This window comes from Opisthocomus hoazin, chromosome 8 (genome assembly GCF_030867145.1).
Source record: "Opisthocomus hoazin isolate bOpiHoa1 chromosome 8, bOpiHoa1.hap1, whole genome shotgun sequence".
Lineage (NCBI taxonomy): Eukaryota > Metazoa > Chordata > Aves > Opisthocomiformes > Opisthocomidae > Opisthocomus > Opisthocomus hoazin.
The window spans coordinates 47,769,265-47,789,294 of record NC_134421.1 but is presented as its reverse complement, the minus strand read 5'-3'; the positions used below and the strand labels follow the sequence as shown (position 1 = coordinate 47,789,294).

Genomic DNA, 20,030 nt, shown 5'->3' with positions numbered 1-20,030 from the left:
AGGCTTTTCCTTTTAGCATGTATGTTCATTATCTGTTTCACTGATTGAAGTAATAATTATGGTGCAGCACCATTTAATAAAGAAATACAACAAATATAACAGTTCATCAGACTATCTTAATATATCAATGTGCTACAACACATATAATATGATGGTTGTACTTTCCATGTGAAGATCTCAAATTTGTGAATATGAATTTATTGCACCTTAGAAAGCTATTTTGAGGTGGAAAGTAATAGCTTATATCTTCCCAGCTGAGACTTTTTCAGATGGCCTGAATTTACATCATTTACCAAAGAGAAGACAATAAATCTATTACCAAGACAGGAACCAGATACTGTGGCTTTCACATTTATACTTCAGCTTACAGAAAATACTCCTGAAACTGGATGTGTTTACAAATCTGTTGAAGTGGTAAGGTTTCTTTTCAGTGCTTCTGCCTGGTTCATATCAGAGCCTGAAGCATGAGCAGTCTCGTGACTCCTCACATTTCCTGTCAAGGAATCATTAAAAGCTTGTGTCAGCCACAGGATTTTAAGGGCTGTGCACTGGGGACTGAATTCCCATAAAGGACACCAGCATGGTGTGATGACATCAGGAAAACTGTGATTACAGAAAAACTGTATTTTCCTTTAGTCTGTGATCTGCATTCTCTGTCACGTACAACAGAAATGGAGGGATAACTGCCCCTTTCAACCACTGCAGAGCCCTTCCTAACTCTCCTCTTTTGTGGAATATCCAGCAAAAAAAAGAAAGGATTAAGTACTCCTGCAGTAGATCATCTTCTTTGCTGTGAGATTTTCCCTGTTAGCCAGAAAATGTGAAACTCTGATATTGGTAATTTTTACATTGTCTAGGACAAAAGCAAAGTAGCTGACATACAGTTCTTTTACGTATTCTGATGAAATTCCACCAATAATCATCTCATCTGAAACTCCGTAACGAAATTGATGATCAGCTCTAATTCTTACCACCACCCTTGTATTTGCATTGAAGTTCTCTTTTGAATGCATCATGCTTTTTTCCTAGCTTAAAATTTTAAAGCTTAGACGTGGATCCTTGTCTATGGCTGCATTTATAGAAACCTTACAAAGGGAATTCACTGTTATTCAACAACAGCTAGCTCTGTCAGTTTTATAATTATAAACATTTATTTTCACAAGGTTTTAAATAGTGCTAAATGTAGCACTCTGTGTTATTTACATCCAGCTTTTAACACTGAAGATGCCCTCACCTGCCCAGCCGTTTTAAGAAAGACATTTTATCAGGAACACGTTAGGGCAGGGCTTACTGTGATACTGGGAATAATTTTTGGCAGGAGCATCTCTTCAGTTTGCTATGCAGGAAGCCTAGGTAGCCCAGGTAATTTAGTACTTAGATACTCCTGTTGGCTCTCTTCTGCTGCTTTCCACACTACGCAAGTATCTTACTATCAAAACTGAAAAATTACTAATTACTTACCTTATGGTTATGATTTTTTTATGATCTTGTACAATGAAAAGATAAGAATTCCTTCACAGTCTTTCTGTGTGTACTGCTTTTTGTCGGGACAGAGTTAATTTTCTTCACAGTAGCTGGTATGGGGCTATGTTTTGGATTTGTGATGAAAACAGTGTTGATAGCGTGGGGGTGTTTTAGTTGTTGCTGAGCAGTGCTTATACAGCATGAAGGCCTTTTCTGCTCTGCAGACTGTCTTGCCGAGTAGGCTGGGGGTGCACAAGAAGTTGGGGGACACAGCCTGGACAGCTGACCCCAGCTGACCAGAAGGATATTCCATGCCATATGACAACATGCTCAGCAATAAAACTGGGTAGGGGTGGAGGTTGGCAGGGGCTGCTCTTGCTCTGGGACAGTCTGGGCATCTGTCAGTTGATGGCAAGAAATTGTTTTCTTTTGCATCATTTTTTTTTCTTGGGTTTGTTTTTTTTCTTCGTCTCCCGCTGTAGTGGTTTTTTTCCCCTCCTTTTCAAAGATTATTAAACCATCTTTATCCTCACCCCCAAATTTTTGTTCTTTTACCCTTCTGATTCTTCCCCCCAACCTCCTGGGGAAGAGTGAGTGAGCAGCTGGGTGGTGTTTAGCTGCCAACCGGGGTTAAGCCACAACACTGCTGGTCCTAAAGCAATGGCCAAAACTGTCCAAAAGTCAGTCACATTGTTGTTTACACAATTTTTTGCTTGGCCTTTCATGAATCTATCCTACATGTTTGTTTTCAAGCAAAAAATCAAGCCCACATTTCATGGTCTGATTTTCTAATTTTCAGTAATTGCAAATAATTGACTTCAGATTAGCTGACAATAATTTATAGGGTGTCAGCATGCAGTAGAGAAGAAAATGCTGTTTACTCTGTACATTAATAGATAAGGATTTAAATAAGCTTCATGTATTTGTTGAGTTGTGCCTTGCTTTCACAATCTATTCAAATTATTGTTCAGTAAACAGAAGTTTTACAAGCTTTTGTATGAAATTCAAAGATCTTGGGTAAGTTATTGTGTTAGTTATGTCTCAGAAACCCCACTGAGACTAATAGCCTATCTCATTTAAAGAAGTCATAATGGCTAGCAGGGTTCCCTACTACAAATGCTCAGCTCTAGACTGCCAGGTGTTGTTAAGCAGTTGTTCATGCAATTTATCCTAGAACTACTTATATTTATCTAGTAACTAATTATTCATAACTTGACAGATAAATACATCATGTACAACCAATAAATAATAAAGGCAAGCCAATCTTCAGGATATATTTTGCTATGTGAAGGTAGAAGACCATACTCACATGAAAGATTCAGGTTGAATTTTATGTATTAAGGCAGGTTTTGGAGCTGATGATAGCTGTTTGGATGTTCTGTTGAGGACTGTGCAAAGTCACTCTAGGGACAAAGCGCTTGGGCAACTAAAATTAAGGCTCTTCCAGTTATCAGATAATGAATAATAATGGGCAGATCGACCCACACTCAGGACTTGCTGGCTAAGGGTACACAAGGCTCTTGTCTTCAAAAGATGCAGAAAAATAGAGGTATGGAAAACAGGAAGGCATCAAGAAAGGAATGCTTTATTCAGGGTGAGGAGAACATTGTCGTCGTAAGAGCTGCTGCAGTACGTTGGGATGGAGCAGTCACTTGTTCCAATAGGATAACCATGCCTTCTCCTTTCCCTTCTCTGTGCTGGTAGTCATCCTAGTGACTCTGGCACTGTGAAGGTCTAGCCACATCTTAACCTTAGATACCTATCAAATATGGAATAGGAAATAGTATCCAAGTTTACCTAAATCTTTCTTTTTTCTTTCCTTTAATTTCCTTTCCTTTTTCCTTTCCCCTCCTTTGCTTTATACATGGACCAGTCATATCACATCTATCATAACTTTGCCACCTGAAGGCACTGATGGGAAACCAAAACAGCTTGGGCTCTTGAAGTTGTCTCTAGCTGAGAAGAGCTCCACAAATAGGATTCTTCAAAACTGTCTCAGTTGTGATAAATCTGGTTGAGGAAGAGGCTAGTAAGACTTCAGGGCATAATTAGTTCTGTCCTGAATTTCAGTATCTATTCTGGATTATTTACATTTGGACTGGAATTCCATTTGTTTATTTTTGGCAAAAAGAGGGTGCACATTAATGCTTAGGAGAAGATGGGAGAAAATGAAATTGTCTAATTTTGAATGACTGTGCAGAACTCACTAAATGCATTTACTGGTGGTCACATGGCTCTTGAACAAACCCAGTATAATTGACAATATTTTTTCTGCTTAAAATTACCAGTGCTCCTGGGACTAGATTTCAGGTCTTCACTAGAGAACTTTCTATTGAGTTTCCTTCCAGTCCAAATGTTTTGCCAGTTCTGAAGACTACCTTGACTAAACTTTTGTATGAGATATTGATAAAGCAAGTTTCACAATTCTAATATATAACTCTCTCAATCAGATGGAAGCTGTTGTAGCCAGCAGGAGGTACCATCGCCTGCAGGGCTTCATGCTGTGCTCTGTGAAACAGCACCTTCTTTCAAGCTTATGTTCTTCAGCCTTAGCGAACAGCAATATGGTTGGTCCCTAGGGAAACGTTTATTTTAGAAAACTGTGTAAAGGTTCTATTGTATTGAATGAAGAAGGAATTTCAAACTTCAGTAATGTGACCTTTTTGCTTGAATGTTCTTATACAATGCAATAGAACCCTCCTATGAAATGCAAGGCTGCACTTCATAGCTAAATATTGCTAAATATGGACTACACAGCACTCAAGAAGTGCCTTTTAAAATTTTTTTTCAGTCCATCAGAGCAATATGCAATTCAATATCTCAGTCATTTTAGATTGAGAGAGATTAGCTTCACAAAAGGAGATACTGATGAAGCACACATCCAGTGCTAAGTTAATCAGACCTTAAAGCCATTTTCTCCAGAGCAAGAAGGGCATAAACCTGGTCAGAGGAAATCTCCTATCCTTACTGTTGGCATTGTTCTGGGGAGCAGGGGAAAAGACACTTGGCAGGATTGCCATTTATCACTTGAGACATTCCTGTTTGAAGCATACGAGCTCACTGTTTTGCAAGGAGAAAAAGTCAGTTCTTAACTCAAGCAGTTTTAATTCAGGAATAGATTATGGGGAGTAGCAGCCCGTCTGCCAATCTAATTTTTGCAAGGTATTTTCTAGAGCCCATCTCTTTTTCACTGGCAAGTGTAAAGCAGGCATAGAAAAATCTGTTTCAGGACATGCAAAAAGAGACAGCTTCTATCTGAAGTAAGGCTGGTTGTGTCTGCAGTTATTATGAAAGCTCAGAACAGGCACATTGATTGCTGGGATCAAGCAGATCTGTTACCCGTGACTGGCGCAATGCTCGGAGGCATTCACAGTAATGAAGCACTGTGTTCTGCCTGATACATACTGTTCTTTCTCTGTCTGCTGCCATTACGCAAACAGAAGTGGAAAAGTTCTTGACAAAAACAGAAGTTCTTGGCATGTTCCAGCTGTGGGAGAAGGGAATGCACAGCTGGAACTAGCATGTGGGACGAAACAGCACGCAGAAGGGTGGGTGGAATTAGTGGGTATGTAAGGTATGGCATTTGCATCACTGAAGCAGCCTATATTCAGAATCAGGTTTCTAGAAAGGTATGACATTTCTGTGATATGCCTGGTTTCTTTTATGGCCATTTTCCTCATCTGACAGCATTCTTCCAAGATGTGGCCATTACAGGGTGCAATATCTTCAGCCTGGGCCTATGACTGACTTTCTTGGCCATGCACCTCTGTTTCTCCTGATTTTAAGATATTCTGGGAATGGTATCACTGCGTACATTTACATCATTTTTATGAAGAAATGAGTCCAAAAGGTGGCCAGAAAGAAACACACAAACATTTTGTATCTTTAAGCCTGGTGGTGGTGTCTATTTGAGGCAGATGCTGTTCCCTGCTCTGTGTATGTAGTCCCCAGCTGTGGCCTGCCTGCACACCTCTGTGGGCAATGGTCTCACTCTCCCTGGATCACTGGAGACTCAGGACCTCTGAAGAGAGGCCATGGGACCACAAAAAGCCCGAGTGGTGACACCTCATCCTTGGCAATCTTGCAGCCTGTGTTGAACCCAGAGCCTTCCAACTACCTTCAGCAGGAGAGCAGAAGGTAATGTATCTCGACCCCCTTTTCAGGGCTTCAGGTGCCAATGGAGGCTATTTGAGCTGCTTAGCATTACAGGGTTGGGCGAAGTGGAATGGGACTAGTACATTGGCAGTGAAGTGGAAGGTGACTGCTAAGGCTTGGCTGCATCTCTCCCGGTAAATAGTTCTTCCTGGCTCCTGACCTTGCCCATACAGATCAGGGAGGGAAACTGTCTTCTTGTAAAGCTAGTTAATATTTTAGTGAGAGACTTGGCTAATCAAGGAAGCTGGAAAAAAAAGACTTGCTTTTGGCTTTTCCTGATTAAGCTCTTTTTCTGAAGCCTTTTAGGCAAAGTGGAGCTGAGGAGACAAGTTCCTGAATAATCAGATTCCCCAGAGACTGAACCTGGGAATTAAATGCATGGATTAGTGAAGCAGGCTGTTAGGATAGACGTTAGAAACCCTTTATTAGTGGTGGTTTTTTTTTTTCGTTTTGTTTTTTCTCAGAAGACTCTGGTAGAAGGAAAGTCTGCCTGAAAAACACAGAAGAATCTTCAGTGGGTGGGACTGCAGCTATTTCCTGAAAATACTAGATCTTGTGTAACAAGTAGGATGAAATACCACAATAAAGGATTTGTAAATTTTGACAGAAAAGACAGGTGAACTGGGTTTTTTTGTTGCTTTTGGTTTGTTTTTTTTTCCCCTCACTAAAAACAACACAGTATTTGTGTCTAGGACATGGGCTAGGCACGTAGCACATACATATAGTAGCCCTTTGGCTAAGAAATACTCACTTTGAAGATGCATAGCCTGTAGAAAGTAGTATTTTCTCTACTGCTCAACAACAGAAAGGGGAAAAATTAGGAGCTCACCTTTTGTGCCCTGCGCTTGTCTGCTCGTTGATTCTGGTGGTAGATACGGCTGAAGTTGGAGACAATTACAGGAACTGGCAGAGCAATGACCAAGACCCCGCTCAGGGAGCATATTGAACCAAAAATCTTGCCAGCTATTGTCTTCGGCACCATGTCACCATATCTGTGTTAAAGAAAACAAAATGTTTAGTAAAGACCAAGTCTCTTCTAAATATTGAATTTCAAGCTGAATTAACTGCAAAAATAAATTTTACTTCTCTTGCATATAAATAGTACTTTATACTCGTATGAATACATACACAGCATGCCCAGTGTTGTGCACATATAGTTTTAATTTGAAGCTAATGTTGGTTATCCTGTCCATTAAAATGTGAGCATCTGGGTTTTACCTGCTATAGTCTTCCCAGGCTGCCTCTATTGCAATGGAGTTGCTAAGCAAAAACAAAAATCAGTGTTGAAATTAAGACCTTACTCTGTCTACTTGTTGGAAGAACTCATCACTTTCCATCGGCAAGGTCCTAGGGAGACCACTTGGTGAGTTAGATGCCAAGCTGAATAACGTGTTGTCTCACTTAAATTGATCTAGTACTTTCATTTAGGAGGGTAGCACATTTTTGGAACAGGTTGTCCAGGAGATCATGGAGTTTCTATCCTTGGAGATTTTCAACACTTGGCATAAGCATGGCTGACCTAACCTTTTGCTGCTGATAGGCTGCCTTTGAGTGGGAGGCTAGACTAGCTGGCCTCCAGAGGTCCCTTCTGTGGTCTAGCCAAAAACAAACATGAAAAACTCCAGCCACAAGCAAGCAACCAAACAAATCCTAACTGCAAATCCTGGCAGTGCTCAGAATTACTAAGGCTACCACCTTTCTTTGTGATGCTGGATATTGTTTCATCCAGCAAGTAAGAACATAGAGCTACTGAAGTATGTAAAGGTACTCTGGTGACAGCTTATTAAGAGATATCAGCTCTTTGCACTCTATAGAGTGCCATATTCTATAGGACAAGTATGTAATTACATACTAAAGGGTTTAATAAAGTGATAAATTACTTTCAAGTACCATTCAGTTTTTAACTTTATTGGATTTTAAGTTATTAAACATTGATTGTAGCTTGTGAGTTTAGTATGCTTGTGAGCAGAGATAGCACATTCCCTATTACAAAGAATTTATAAACTGCTAACACAAGAAAAAGTAAGAAATAAAACTGCAGGAGGGGCAGTATTTGGAAAATGCTACCTGGCAAACAAAACCAGTTTGTTCAGTAGGAACTGGAAAAATAATAGAGAAGATGAGAGGAGTCTTCAAGTCACATGGTCCAAATTGTGCACCTAATCATGAGAAGGATGGGATAAAGGGATGAGGATATCAGATGATGGAGAATCTATATGGGGTTAGAGATCACCTTCTAGCAATGAGAGCTCAGCATATGTTAGAAGGAGATTGTGTGTCGCCTTGTAGGTGAAGATGAATGGTTTGCATTTTGTAAGATAAGACAAAGGTGTTTAATGTAAATAATTCAAATAAGTTTTCATCCAGGCATACATAATATAGATGACCAAGTCTTAGACTATTGACAAAGATTATGTTGTGTAAAACAAATATTTAGTTGCTTTACAAAGCCTGTGCAAATATAAAATATTCGCAGGAAAATATACATCAATATTTCTGCAAATAAACCCCTCCCTCAGAATCTGAATGCCATTAGTTTCTGATTTTGTGACATGCAAGATTGGATAAAAATACATAATGTAATAGAACTCATCTTATAAATTATTAATTTAGCTGGTCTTAATTGCAAGACATATAAAACTAGAAAAATACTAGAAAGAGAGTCATGCTTTCCTTCACACCAACATTTGCACCTCACAACACCGGCATTTTTAGTGCTTGTCTTCCCAAAGCCAGAGCTGACTATCGGCTGTCAGGAGTGATGCATGCCCAGTTGTTCTTACCTCTGGGCAGGGAAGTGGATAAACGATCTTTCAAGGTCCCTTTGACAAATGGGATCCACAACACCTAACTGACCCCGTTTTTTTTCAGGCAGAACAGTGAGGAGAGCGATCGGCATGGGCCAGGGTGGTGAGCTCAGGGGAGAAGTCCAAGGATCAAATCGCTGATACTCATAGCCAGTTTACAGTATTTGTTAGTTTTACTTCATTCTTTTAGATACAATCCAAGTATTTTCTTGAATTGAATCAAAGTGTACCAACAGAAAGCTGTTTAAAAGGCAATATATATTTACACACACCTGACACAACCAGATCTTGAAATGCAAAATTTACACACGCCCAGTACTACTGGAACCAATCTCTTAAATTAGATTCGTAATCCTATATTTAGATGCCTATCACTTGAAATGCTAAATTGCTGAACCTTCATAAGCTCACATTGTCACCGGCAGCTGCTGTGGACAGAAGGTACTGCTGGCTCTAATTAATTTGGTTTGAAGCTGCTCAGGGATATAGTTCATCCTGTTGATAATGTGACACTATAATTATGTGAATCAAGTACAGACTGATGCTCTGGGAGTGGTGACAAGAACTATTAGCTGATCCATCTCTAACATTTCAGTGCTTATCTGTGGACTTACCTAGTGGCATAAGGAGATGCCTTTTCACAGCATTTCAGTGTTATGGAGTGAAATAAAAAAATAAGGATTGTTTGATACATGAAGGTATTTTGCAATGGTTTTCTTACCTTTTGGGCAAAAGGACAGGGAAATGGATATACTGCTTATTTTAAAATACCTTGCATTTGATTATTTTTCTGTTTCAGCTTGAATAAATTCTAATGCGGTTACATTTTCCAAAGGTAATGTTGCTTGTCCATTTTTTAGTGCTGATCATATCTTTCACACCACTAATAACTCTTACATAATTATTTGTTGATAAACATTGTGTTATAGAGGTTTAAATAAAATTACAGTCAGAAAAAATGACTTCCAAGAAATTAGCCTTCCTGCACAGGGTGAAAAACATATTTGCTCACTTTTGTGACAAAAAGAAGTTTTTACTACACTTGCCTTGGTTAGCCTTGCTCTCCTCTGGGACAGTGACATGGATTTTAGTCTAGTGTAGGCATGACCAGAATTGTTAATGCAGTTCCTCCTGCTGGATTAACATTACCTTTAGTTCTACCTCATACATCACTGAATGCCACCAATGGAAGTGAATGACATAAAATGATGAAAAATTTTCTTCCTCTACCCCACTTGCAATTGCTTTATTCCTTCGACAGTCTAAACTGAAAAAGAACATAACTCCATTTTTAGATGGAGTGCTTGTTTTGTGGTGCTTGTATTTCAAAGCAGAAAAATTATACTTGATCTCTAAAACAAATTCTGAATTCTGCAGAAAATCTGATTTCTTCAGTCATGGAGACACAACAAATATGGAATCTTATTAAGCAATTTTCACAGAGTCACTTTTCAAAAGAGAGCTATTTCAAGGTTTTATCTAGTGCTACCCTGCAAACATACTCTCCTTTATGTGCTTTTTTTCCCTACTTGCAGTCTTTTCATAGCTTTGTATATAGTCTGTTTCACATATGTCTATTACTATGGCCAAAGCTCAAGTCAGTCTTTGGGCATTTATGGTTTGTACTGACAATCTAATTTTGTAATGTCAGAAGTGTCATCCCAATATTGTATGCTCTGGATGAGTGAAGAAAAAGAGATGTTGTACTGATTCCCTGCTATCAATCAGGTGCATTCTACTTCGTTAGCCAAAAAGGGAAAGGAAAAGGCTATGACAAACTGGATCTGTCAATCAAGTTTTATCAAATCACAAGTCAGAAACTACACGATCAGACTAATGTCTAGGTTTTACTACACGTAGTTCAGACAGGTGAGACGTGCTATTGCTTGCAGTCTGTGGATATCTGTTCACTAAGTGACGTTGTACAGGGATGGATGAATTTAAAGGTGCATTTCTCTGTCTCAGTTGTTTGTATTTAACCGGTGACAGACCACTTGTGCGTATTTGACTCCTTACTGCAAGGCAAGGCAGCAAGCCAGTGGATTGCTTCGTTTTGCAAATACTGGATCTTTCAGAGTACTGGTCTGAGTAACATGGGCGTGATTTAGCACTTTGCATGACAGATATAGGGGCACGGAACGCAACTGCCATCACACACAAAAGGCTCAGCTGTTGTAGGATCTTGGGAAACATGAAAGTATTTGGGTTTACAAATGCCCAGTCTGTAATCTAAGCATTGTCTCGTCAGAGCTTACCTGTAGACATCCACCTCCCGAAGTGATACTGCTTTTCTAACTGATCAGTGGAATGTATCTGATGTTGCATCTCCATAACTCAGGAGATCTCAGACAACAAAGGCTGTATTTGTGGCATCATCGGCTATTTATCTTATTCCTGAATCTAATGAAGACTGGTTTTTGATGGCTCTAAGATGGCATATTTCATGTCTAACATCTGAATTATAATTGACATGAGTGTATTTTTTGGCTGTTTTTTCCTTGATGTAAGCAGAGAAGGTCTTTTCTTTAATAATCTTAAGAAATGAGAGGGACAATGCTGCTTATTTAACTTCTGTTTATTTGAAGACAGAAGTAAAATTTTTCCAAGCAAAAAAAAAAGTGTTTTCTGAAGGATGAAATAAGTAATCACAGAAATTGTAATTTAATAATATTTTTGTGTGTGTTTGACAGATCAGAAATTCACATCTGGAATAGGTTACTTTGGATAGAAACACTCTTCCAGGTGACCTCTACACCAAAACTGTGACATTGTAGGACACGTATAGTAGGAATAAATCCAAAATGTGCATTTTTACAAAGATCAGATAGTTTAGGCTGATACTGACAGATACAGTTCAGGAAAGAAATTGTCGATATTAAAAAAACCTAGCTGCTATGACGTTTTCTGACACTAGAGGGCATAAACGACATTAAAAATAAATGCAAATGCAAAAACATTTTAAAATGAGTGTTACAAATACATGTGCCCTCTCCCACCTCCTTCGAATTCATTTACATTCTTTAAAAACAAAAATCTGCATTGATTGAGGTCTGTTGGCTGCTGGCATCTTATCTGCTGAAAAGGAAAGCTAGCAACATTTTTGTTTTCAAACATGTAAAACACGTCAAAAAATAACAGAGTTGTGAAATAAACGAAAAGTCATTGCAATTAAATTGGTAATATTCATTTTAAAAGCAAGGGAATTTATGACCGAAGAACGATGAAAACAATACAAAAACCATGGAAACTAAACAATCTTGTAGAAGCCGGCACAGCATAATTTTTTCGTGTGTGGGAGACAAATTACATCTCCCAGTGGATTTAGCACATCACCCAGGCAGAGTTCACACTCTCTGTGCTGGAGCTGACTAACAGAATGGTGCTCTGCCTTTCCAGGACATGGTCCACCCTCCCATCCTCCAGGTGCTTGCTTGCTCTGCGCAGGGTGGATACTGTACCCACCTGGGTGGGATGATGATGCATCTGCCCTCTTGCTTCCCGCTTCGGCTAATGGCCATTTTCTGTTCTCCAGCAGCCGCAGGCAGAGCCCCAGAGGCTGCCCTGGTGAGACTCTCAGCGAAGACTGCACAGCTGCTCGTCAGCCCGTGCGTTTCGGCAGCCAGCCACCCCATCGAGCACGTGCTTATGCACCGGCATAGGGGAGCAGGCAAGAAAAGCAATTCCCAGCCTCTCTGACACTAACAGTAATCATGATGAATCTGCAGCCTTACCTAGGTCTTAAAATAGCCTAATGACTTTGGAAAAGTCATTTCTAATAACACAAAATATTGCTGTTAGTGTGAGATGTGGAACATGACATAGATTATTCCAAATTTTATTCCAACCTAGGGAGATTCTGCATGGAATTGCAAATAATCTTCCCAGCTGGTTTTACTGCTGTGAAGGGCCTTCTGGTGCAATAGTCCTCTCTTCTGCTCAGTTGTGATGGACGTGGCACCCTCTGGGGTCCACAAATGTTCCTCCAAACGCTGGCCAGAATGATTGTTCATGAATGATGAAACCCACATCTGCTTCTCAAGAGCGGCAGTGCTCCCTAGGCTTTCCAGCCTGCAGTGCAAGGGAGTCAAACTATTGCCCCTGCACCTGGCTGAGTTAGTGGCTTCTGAAATACAGAATTTCTAATAAAATTCAGGGATTTTGGGGGGTTTTTCCCATGTGCACCAGGGCTATCATCCAAGAAGCTTAAACAGATTTGTAAAGGTGGGCTTTAGTACTTTGAGGTCAAATAAAGGAACTTTTGCGTGGAGAAGTTAAGAGACTTGCCCAAGGAGACACTCTTGGCTTCTTGCAGCCAAGTCAGACATCCAGATAACCAAATTCCTTCAGTTTTTGTTTACCACAAATATTAAATACAAAAAGGTAAAAAATATCTTTTTATTGTCATCTCTCCCTCACTCCATAGGAAAATCCGATGCCCTAACTGTTCCTGAGCTGCTGCAAAGCATCACAGAAGTGTGATGTCTGGTTCGTGTTGTACAGGGGCTATTCAAGCTACCAGAGCTATGGTTCAGCTGACACCTACAAGCTGCGTTGCAGTTACCCAGACGTACTACTGAGGTGGCGTTTTGTTTTGGTTTTTTTTCTAGATTTCAGAGGAAAAAATAAGCATGTTTGTTTTCAGGAAGAAGAATATTTCTGAATGGATCAGACACTTTTTATGATTTAGAAAAGCAACATAGCAGAAAAAGCATTCTTGGTGCAAATGTTGCAAGCTGCCTTTCCTAGTGTTATCTAAATCATGGTGGTTCTCACAATCCTCCACACCCTTAGGTGAAAATCATAATTTTTTAGAGTTTGCAGGCAAGGGCAGCTCACACAACCTTTGGCATGGTAGCAGGCTTTTGCGACGAGTGCAGGTCCCCTCACCCTGTGTGGCCCCTAGCAACACCCTAACCCTCTCCTGCTGAAAGGTGGCACTGAGACTGTGACAATCACTTCTGAGAGTCTCTGCACACGATGGCAGGCATTGGCTTGTGCATCCAAACCCTTTTTTGGATTTTATTTCAAATGATGGAACATCACAGCCTGTTATGGAGTCTCTCAGTATTGAGGCTTCTAGCACCGGCTTCTGTGGTGGAGATGCTTACTGGGTGAGAGATCTGCCATGTATTTGGTGGGATTTTATGCTTAGTGCAGTGGGTGGAGGACTCTATGTCAGCAATAAAAGTCATCAGCTGGACTGCCACACAGCCTGGAAAGGAGGAGTGACTGGTTAAGCCCTGCCTTTGTGCTATCACGGACGTGTGACTAAATCGATCTCCGTTAACTCCCTGCACAATAAGGCTTGCTACAGGACTAAGCAGATATGCTGCAAGGGAGCAAATACCAGTTAACCACTTAAACTTCAAATCAGTTAAAATAGATCGTTAGTGAAGAATAGGAATTATCCATTCTGAGAGTAGAAAAAGAAGTGCTATGCATAAAGCAGTATTATGGAGATGTCAAATAATATCTGACAATTGCAAAATGGTGTCCTTGTCTAAGGAGGGTGCTGTGAATTGTTATAAAGCTGTTCCCTAGAGCTTCCAAGCTGCTTGGAGACTAAATGCTGGCAAGTTGACACTAACTAGTCATTTATTTCAACATTACATCCAACAACAGATAATTTAAATTGCTACTGGTAATAAGTTTAAGTGGAATTTCAAAATAAGCATTTCAAGTGTATTGCCTTAAGGATTCAACCTGTACATTTACAATTTTGAAAAGTATCTAAGTTGCTGTTTAGGAGGTAATTCTATTTTTAAAACACCACTGTATGTGAATGTGAAATGATCCAGGGCTAGATTTGGAAGAATGAGACAGAGGTAAGTAAAAACATCTTCATTTCCTAAAATAATCTTCAGTCCTAAGAATACTATATCTAATTAACATAGAATTCATTCATTACTTTGTTGTACTACTTCAGAATTTGAAGTCTCTAAGATACCATGGTGATAAGCAGAGAATAAATGCTTGGCTGGATAATTATGCATAAGATGGTACAAATGATTACAGGAAGAATATACTTTTCCTCTGTCACTCAGATACTTTGCATTTTCTGGAGTCTGATGTAGACATTCCCTTTTTTCATTCTATTTTATGTGAAGCCGAAAGCAACTCAAAGAAAAACAAAAAAAAAAGATGATTTGAGCTTTGCTCCTGCAATTCTAACTTACTTCCCTAAGAAAAGAATATTCCAAAGTCTTTGCTTCTGAAAGATCAATGACTTATATCACTCATTTAGTCAGGATCTAATTATTCAGCAGTTCTTTTGTCATGCATGCAGCCACACACAGGTACATATATGGGATAAACTGACCAGCTCTTTCAAGGCTTAGAAATGAATGAAAGGATACTAGTAACAGGTCTGACCAAAGCTTCACCTAGCCTAGAACTCAGTCTCCAAAATTTAACTTAAAGCAAGCAAACAAACATACAGGGAAAAAGGGCAGGCTAAGTACACGAAAATATCCTTGAATGTTCTTCCAGCCTCCAGCTACCTACAAATAACTCAAAAGCACCAGGACTGTAATTTCTTTGTAGCTAGTGATCCTTAGTGGATTGCACTTCCATGGGCTTTATTTTGTCCCCTTAAATCCCTGCACATTTTTGGCATTCACATCACTGTTTGGCAGTTCCTTGGTCAGTGTCATTTTAGCTGTTCTGGCTGTGTTTCCTTGCTTGATACAATGTCCCCAACCAGGTCCTTCTATTCAAAAAAAAGCAGCCCGTGCGTGATCTCTAGCCATCCTCCTCCTGCTACTTGTGTTTGCATACCTATTTACCTTCTCTCTTTTCTAGCCTGGCAAGTCCCACTCTGCTCATACAGAATCCATGCCCTAAATCTGATCACACCTTTTGCCCTTTCCTGAATCTTCTCCAATTCTTTTATGCTATTTACTAGAAAACAAGACCAGAATTGCACACAGTTATCAAAGAAGAGGTATGGACAAGTTCAGAATAGCTTATTTTTCTGGTTCCAGCTTGGACAGTAAGCCATTATTATTGACAATGTTAATATGTGATTTCTCACCCTTGTTATTTCTCTGTCCAAATCTGTATTGGTGGGAGCTGGTAAAATTTGCCTCACTTCTCAGATCTGGATCACTGACAGCAAAAGGAGCTGTCAGGCTTCCGGCACAGCATGGGGGTTTTTATGACTGTCACGACATAATCCTTACAAAATGGTCATTGAAATGGCATAGTTCACCCAGCACCTGTGCTAACCAAAGGAATAAAATGCACTCCTAGATTTGTACCATCACTGAGGTTAAAAGAAATGCACCTTTGTTAGTCCTGTGAATACAAATTTTTAGAGATTTTTTTTTTTCCTTTTTTTTTTCTTTGTCCTTTCAGAAAATCCTTACTTGGGAGAACTGGACTAAAAAGTAATGTAAAGTTAAGACAGAGCGTTTTATATATCGTGGAGAAATAGGAACCAGGATGAATGCACACCAATCTCAAACACTCAGCATTTTAGATAAATGGGTACAAATACAGTAGAGAACAAAGAATTTCCAGCAGTTGCTACTTGAGGCATTAACTGGAAGCAACATGAATATCAGGATATCAAAAGCCCCACTGTCAAAAGTACCACATTATCTAGCCACTCTTCACACTCAGCGTTGGGGGTGAAAGAGAAAGATGGGCAATGCCTTCAAGTGAGGCCCTGGTGATACTGCCTAGTAAAGACTGAATAAAGAACCCACAGCACAGGTAGTAAATGAGAGCAATGTGAGATTTACTGACTATAGCAAGGTTGGCTGTAAAGAGTCCAGTTGCAGGCTCCATTGATTCCCAGCAGGATGGACTAGGGTCTGACATGTCCTTCCTGGGAAATGATTCCAAAGGCAGCTGCTAAATATCCCCCATCTCCCCCACCTGGCCTTGGTTTGTGGATGTTCTCTGATCCCTCAGACCCCTCAGGAGCACACAGAAGATGACAAAACCACACGTTTCTGCATTCTTCTAGGAACACACTGTTTAGTAAAACTTTTCAGCAGTGTGACTAAAACTAGGACTGAGCTGTGAAGCACAGATTTCTGTGCAGATTCAAACGCACCTTTCTGAAGCCCAGGGCTATGTTTCAACGTGCTACCTTTCTTCAGTGGAGGGGAGGGTAGAATTCTCCTGTTAGAGGTGTGATTAGGTGCAGTCTGAGTCCAGTGTTACTGTTTCATCCCAGAAATACTGCTGAAAATTTTATGTAATTAATTTCTTCTACAGATTTACTTTTAGTTGCAATGCTCATGCTAAATAGCAGTGAAGTCAAAACGAAGCATTGATCTGCCATTCCATTCCTAAATTTCTCTCAAGTATATATTAGGCACCAGGTCAAGCTGCTCCAAGTATAAATCACGCTAACACTAGAAAAGCACTGTGGAAGTTTGCAAGGACAGCCATGCCTTTTTTGTGACAGCTACTGGGCACAGCACCGAGATCAGTGAGCTGATTTTGCTTGGGAATCAAACCCAGCTGTGCCCACATTCAAGTGAAACTCGGACTGACAGTGGTTTTAGCCACTGCTGGCATTAATGCTGTTCAGTGCTCTAATGGGCAGGTCAAGATCTAGGGATGATTCCCAGAAAATTGGGAACTCCTTGTTGTGCTTTTTTCAGCAAGGTACTAAACAAAGTATTCACCCTGCAGTACAGGTTTGTCTTCGCCTTTGACACGCTTCGTACCTAGAAAACATTCTGGTTTTCCTTCCGCATATTTCGTCCCATTAGATAACACTGGTGTTTAATATGTTAAAATACTGATAGCAAAAATGTTTCAAAAATCTTCTTGAAATAATAAACTGAATTATCTTCTTCTCTTTAAAAATAATCAGAACTCCCCATCATCCCAGCTTTCTCCTTATTACTTGTTTTACTTCAAATATTTTCACTTCATTTGAAAACAGGCTATTGGTCACATTCAGCACCGGCCAGTTAGGCCAAGCTAATTTTTCGCTTGTCAACACAGCCGCTCATGGGCCAGTTTTATTTTTACGTTATTTCAGGCAAGACCACAAAACATGTTGTGTCAGTGTGACACTGCTACTGGCCTGATTCTCTAGGGATCTCTGCCAAATATCGAATACTTCAGTTAATTTTTCTCTAGTGTAAACTCTAAATCTGTTACACCATGAGTAAAAACTACTCTAGTATATTCTTGCACATACATAAACACATATACATACAATTAGATAAGACTAAGAAATTTCGCTTTAAGGTAATAATAATTCCTTTGTGCAACTTTTATGCACTGGGAGACTTATCACAGTCCAGGATCTTAGTGTCCCTTTCTAGTTAGTAGTCAAGAGAGTAAATTTTCTGGGAGCATGCACTGTTATTTTGCCTCTGAAATTCAGGTCTTTCCTCTTTCATAACATTTTTCATGCCTTTCTATTTAGAATATATTTGAGAAAACACATCAGTGGAATTTACTAGCTGCAATGGAGTATTTACCATTTTTTTCCTTGATCTAATTGTCTTTTTCATTCTTTTCCAATTTTCAGGAATTTCTGAGCTTGATCGGATAAATCCAGGAAAAATTAAACAATTCACGTACTTCAAGTCTAGCAAAACAAAAGCCTCTTCTGAGTTCACTCAAGGCTCTTCACAACTCAGCTTTCCATTAGTGCTAAACCACCCCAAACCTTGAAAGAAGGAGGGGGTGCTACAGTATTCCATCCTCTTCAAGTGTCCTGGCAGAGTAATTTTTTTCAGCTGAGTGTAGTTATAGCCCCTTTCTTGCAAAGAAACCAAAAGCTTGCCTGAGTTGCTCTGTCCATGGACAACTGAACCCTCACCCTCCCAGCTGCCAGGCACTGCCTCTGCAGGCTGTAAAAGCTTGGCATTGCACAGTTTATATACTTTAAATAGGGAAATTTGCAATTATTACACATGAGAGATATTGAATCAATGGTCAGGACACTAAAGTCCTCTGTTCGTTGGATTGTGCAGTGTGGACTTCTAATGCTTTATCACACTGGCTTTGAGTCTTGCAAGATTTTGAATGGATACCTTCAGATACGGAAAGGTCGCAGCATGTTATGCAGAGTAGAAATGAGTTTGCCTACCTCTGCCAGCTTTGATCGTGTATTTTTTAATTTGACCTCTTGTGTGTTAGTAACTGGATTTAAGCCACTGTTGTGGGATTGTGTGGCAAGCTTTTGATAGTGGAGGGGCTACAGGGGTGGCCTCTGTGGGAAGGTGAGAGAAGCTTCCCTGATCTCTGATAAAGCCAATGCCAGTCAGCTCTGAGACGGACTCACTGCTGGCCAAGCCAATCAACAACAGTGGTAGCGCCTCTGGGATAACATATTTAAGAAGGGGAAAAAAAACTGCAGTGAGATGGTCGTTAGAGGAGTGAGACAATGTGAAAGAAACAACTCTGCAGACACCAAGGTCAGTGAAGAAGGAGGGAGAGGAGGTGCTCGAGACGCCGGAGCAGAAAGTCTTCCCTTGCAACTTGTGTGGAAGACCATGGTGAGGCAGGCTGTGCCCCTGCAGTCCATGGAGGTCCACAGTGGAGCAGATATCCACCTGTAGCCCATGGAAGGGACCCCACGCTGGAGCAGGTGGATGCCTGAAGGAGGCTGTGACCCCACAGGGAGCCCTGCGCTGGAGCAGGCTCCTGCCTGAAGGAGGCTATGACCCGGTGGGGAGCCTGAGCTGGAGCAGGCTCCTGCCAGGACCTGCAGACCCACGGAGAGAGAAGCCCACGCCAGAGCAGGTTTGCTGACAGGGCTTGTGACCCCGTGGGGGACCCACGCTGGAGCAGCCTGTTCCTGAAGTACTGCACCCCGTGGGAAGGACCCAAGCTGGGGCAGTTCGTGAAGAGCTACAGCGCGTGGGAAGGACTCACGTTGGAGAAGTTTATGGAGAATTGTTTCCTGTGAGAGGAACTTCATGGTGGAGCAGGGGAAGAGTGTGAGGAGTCCTCCCCCTGAGGAGGAAGAAGTGGCAGAGACAATGTGTGATGAACTGACCCCAACCCCCATTCCCCATCCCCCTACGCCACTCGGGGGGAGAAGGGAGAGAAACGGGAGTGAAGTTGAGCCCGGGAATAAGGGGGGGTGGGGGGAAGGTGTTTTAAGATCTGGATTTATTTTCTCACTATGCTACTCTGATATGATTGGTGATGAATTAAACTTCCTTGTTTTCTCCCCAAGTTCAGTCTGTTTTGTCCATGACAGCAATTGGTGAGTGATCTCTCCCTGTCCTTATCTTGACCCTTGAGCCTTTCATCATATTTCCTCTCCCCTGTCCAGCTGAGGAGGGCGAGTGATAGAGCGGTGTTTGTGGGCACCTGGCATTTATCCAGGCTAAACCAAATCAACCACCAATGAATCTCTAAACATTAGCACACTGCAATGACATGGTAGTGGCTTTCTGTCACTACTAACCCCATTCTTATCTGAATTCATGTTTCGTTACTGAGAGGTTCGGTATCTCTCTACCGATCCTCTTAGTCAGTCAGGTATAATGCTTCACAACACTGACCACTACCATTCTTTTCACCGGCAGCAAACAAATAAATTTTCCATGTGTTTTCTCCATTTTTAAACACTGTCTCCCTCTCCATTGCATACAATATTTAAAATCTTTTTGTCAG

The 20,030-nt window shown here is 40.7% G+C and overlaps 2 protein-coding genes across 4 annotated transcripts in view; one reads left to right on the top strand and one right to left on the bottom strand.

Moving 5' to 3' along the window:
- TSPAN12 (tetraspanin 12) overlaps nt 1-19,495 on the top strand; it is a 90,295-nt gene extending 70,800 nt beyond the window's left edge. Inside the window, exon 9 of the mRNA XM_075429155.1 lies at nt 17,929-19,495. Coding sequence (XP_075285270.1) covers nt 17,929-17,952 — 24 coding nt within the window. The 3' untranslated portion in view covers nt 17,953-19,495. The remainder of the gene's footprint in view (nt 1-17,928) is intronic.
- Nucleotides 1-20,030, bottom strand: part of KCND2 (potassium voltage-gated channel subfamily D member 2) — a 305,706-nt gene that overhangs the window by 13,969 nt on the left and 271,707 nt on the right. For all 3 annotated transcript variants that reach the window (XM_075429148.1, XM_075429149.1, XM_075429146.1), the window contains one exon: nt 6,449-6,611. In XM_075429148.1, coding sequence (XP_075285263.1) covers nt 6,449-6,611 — 163 coding nt within the window. The remainder of the gene's footprint in view (nt 1-6,448; nt 6,612-20,030) is intronic.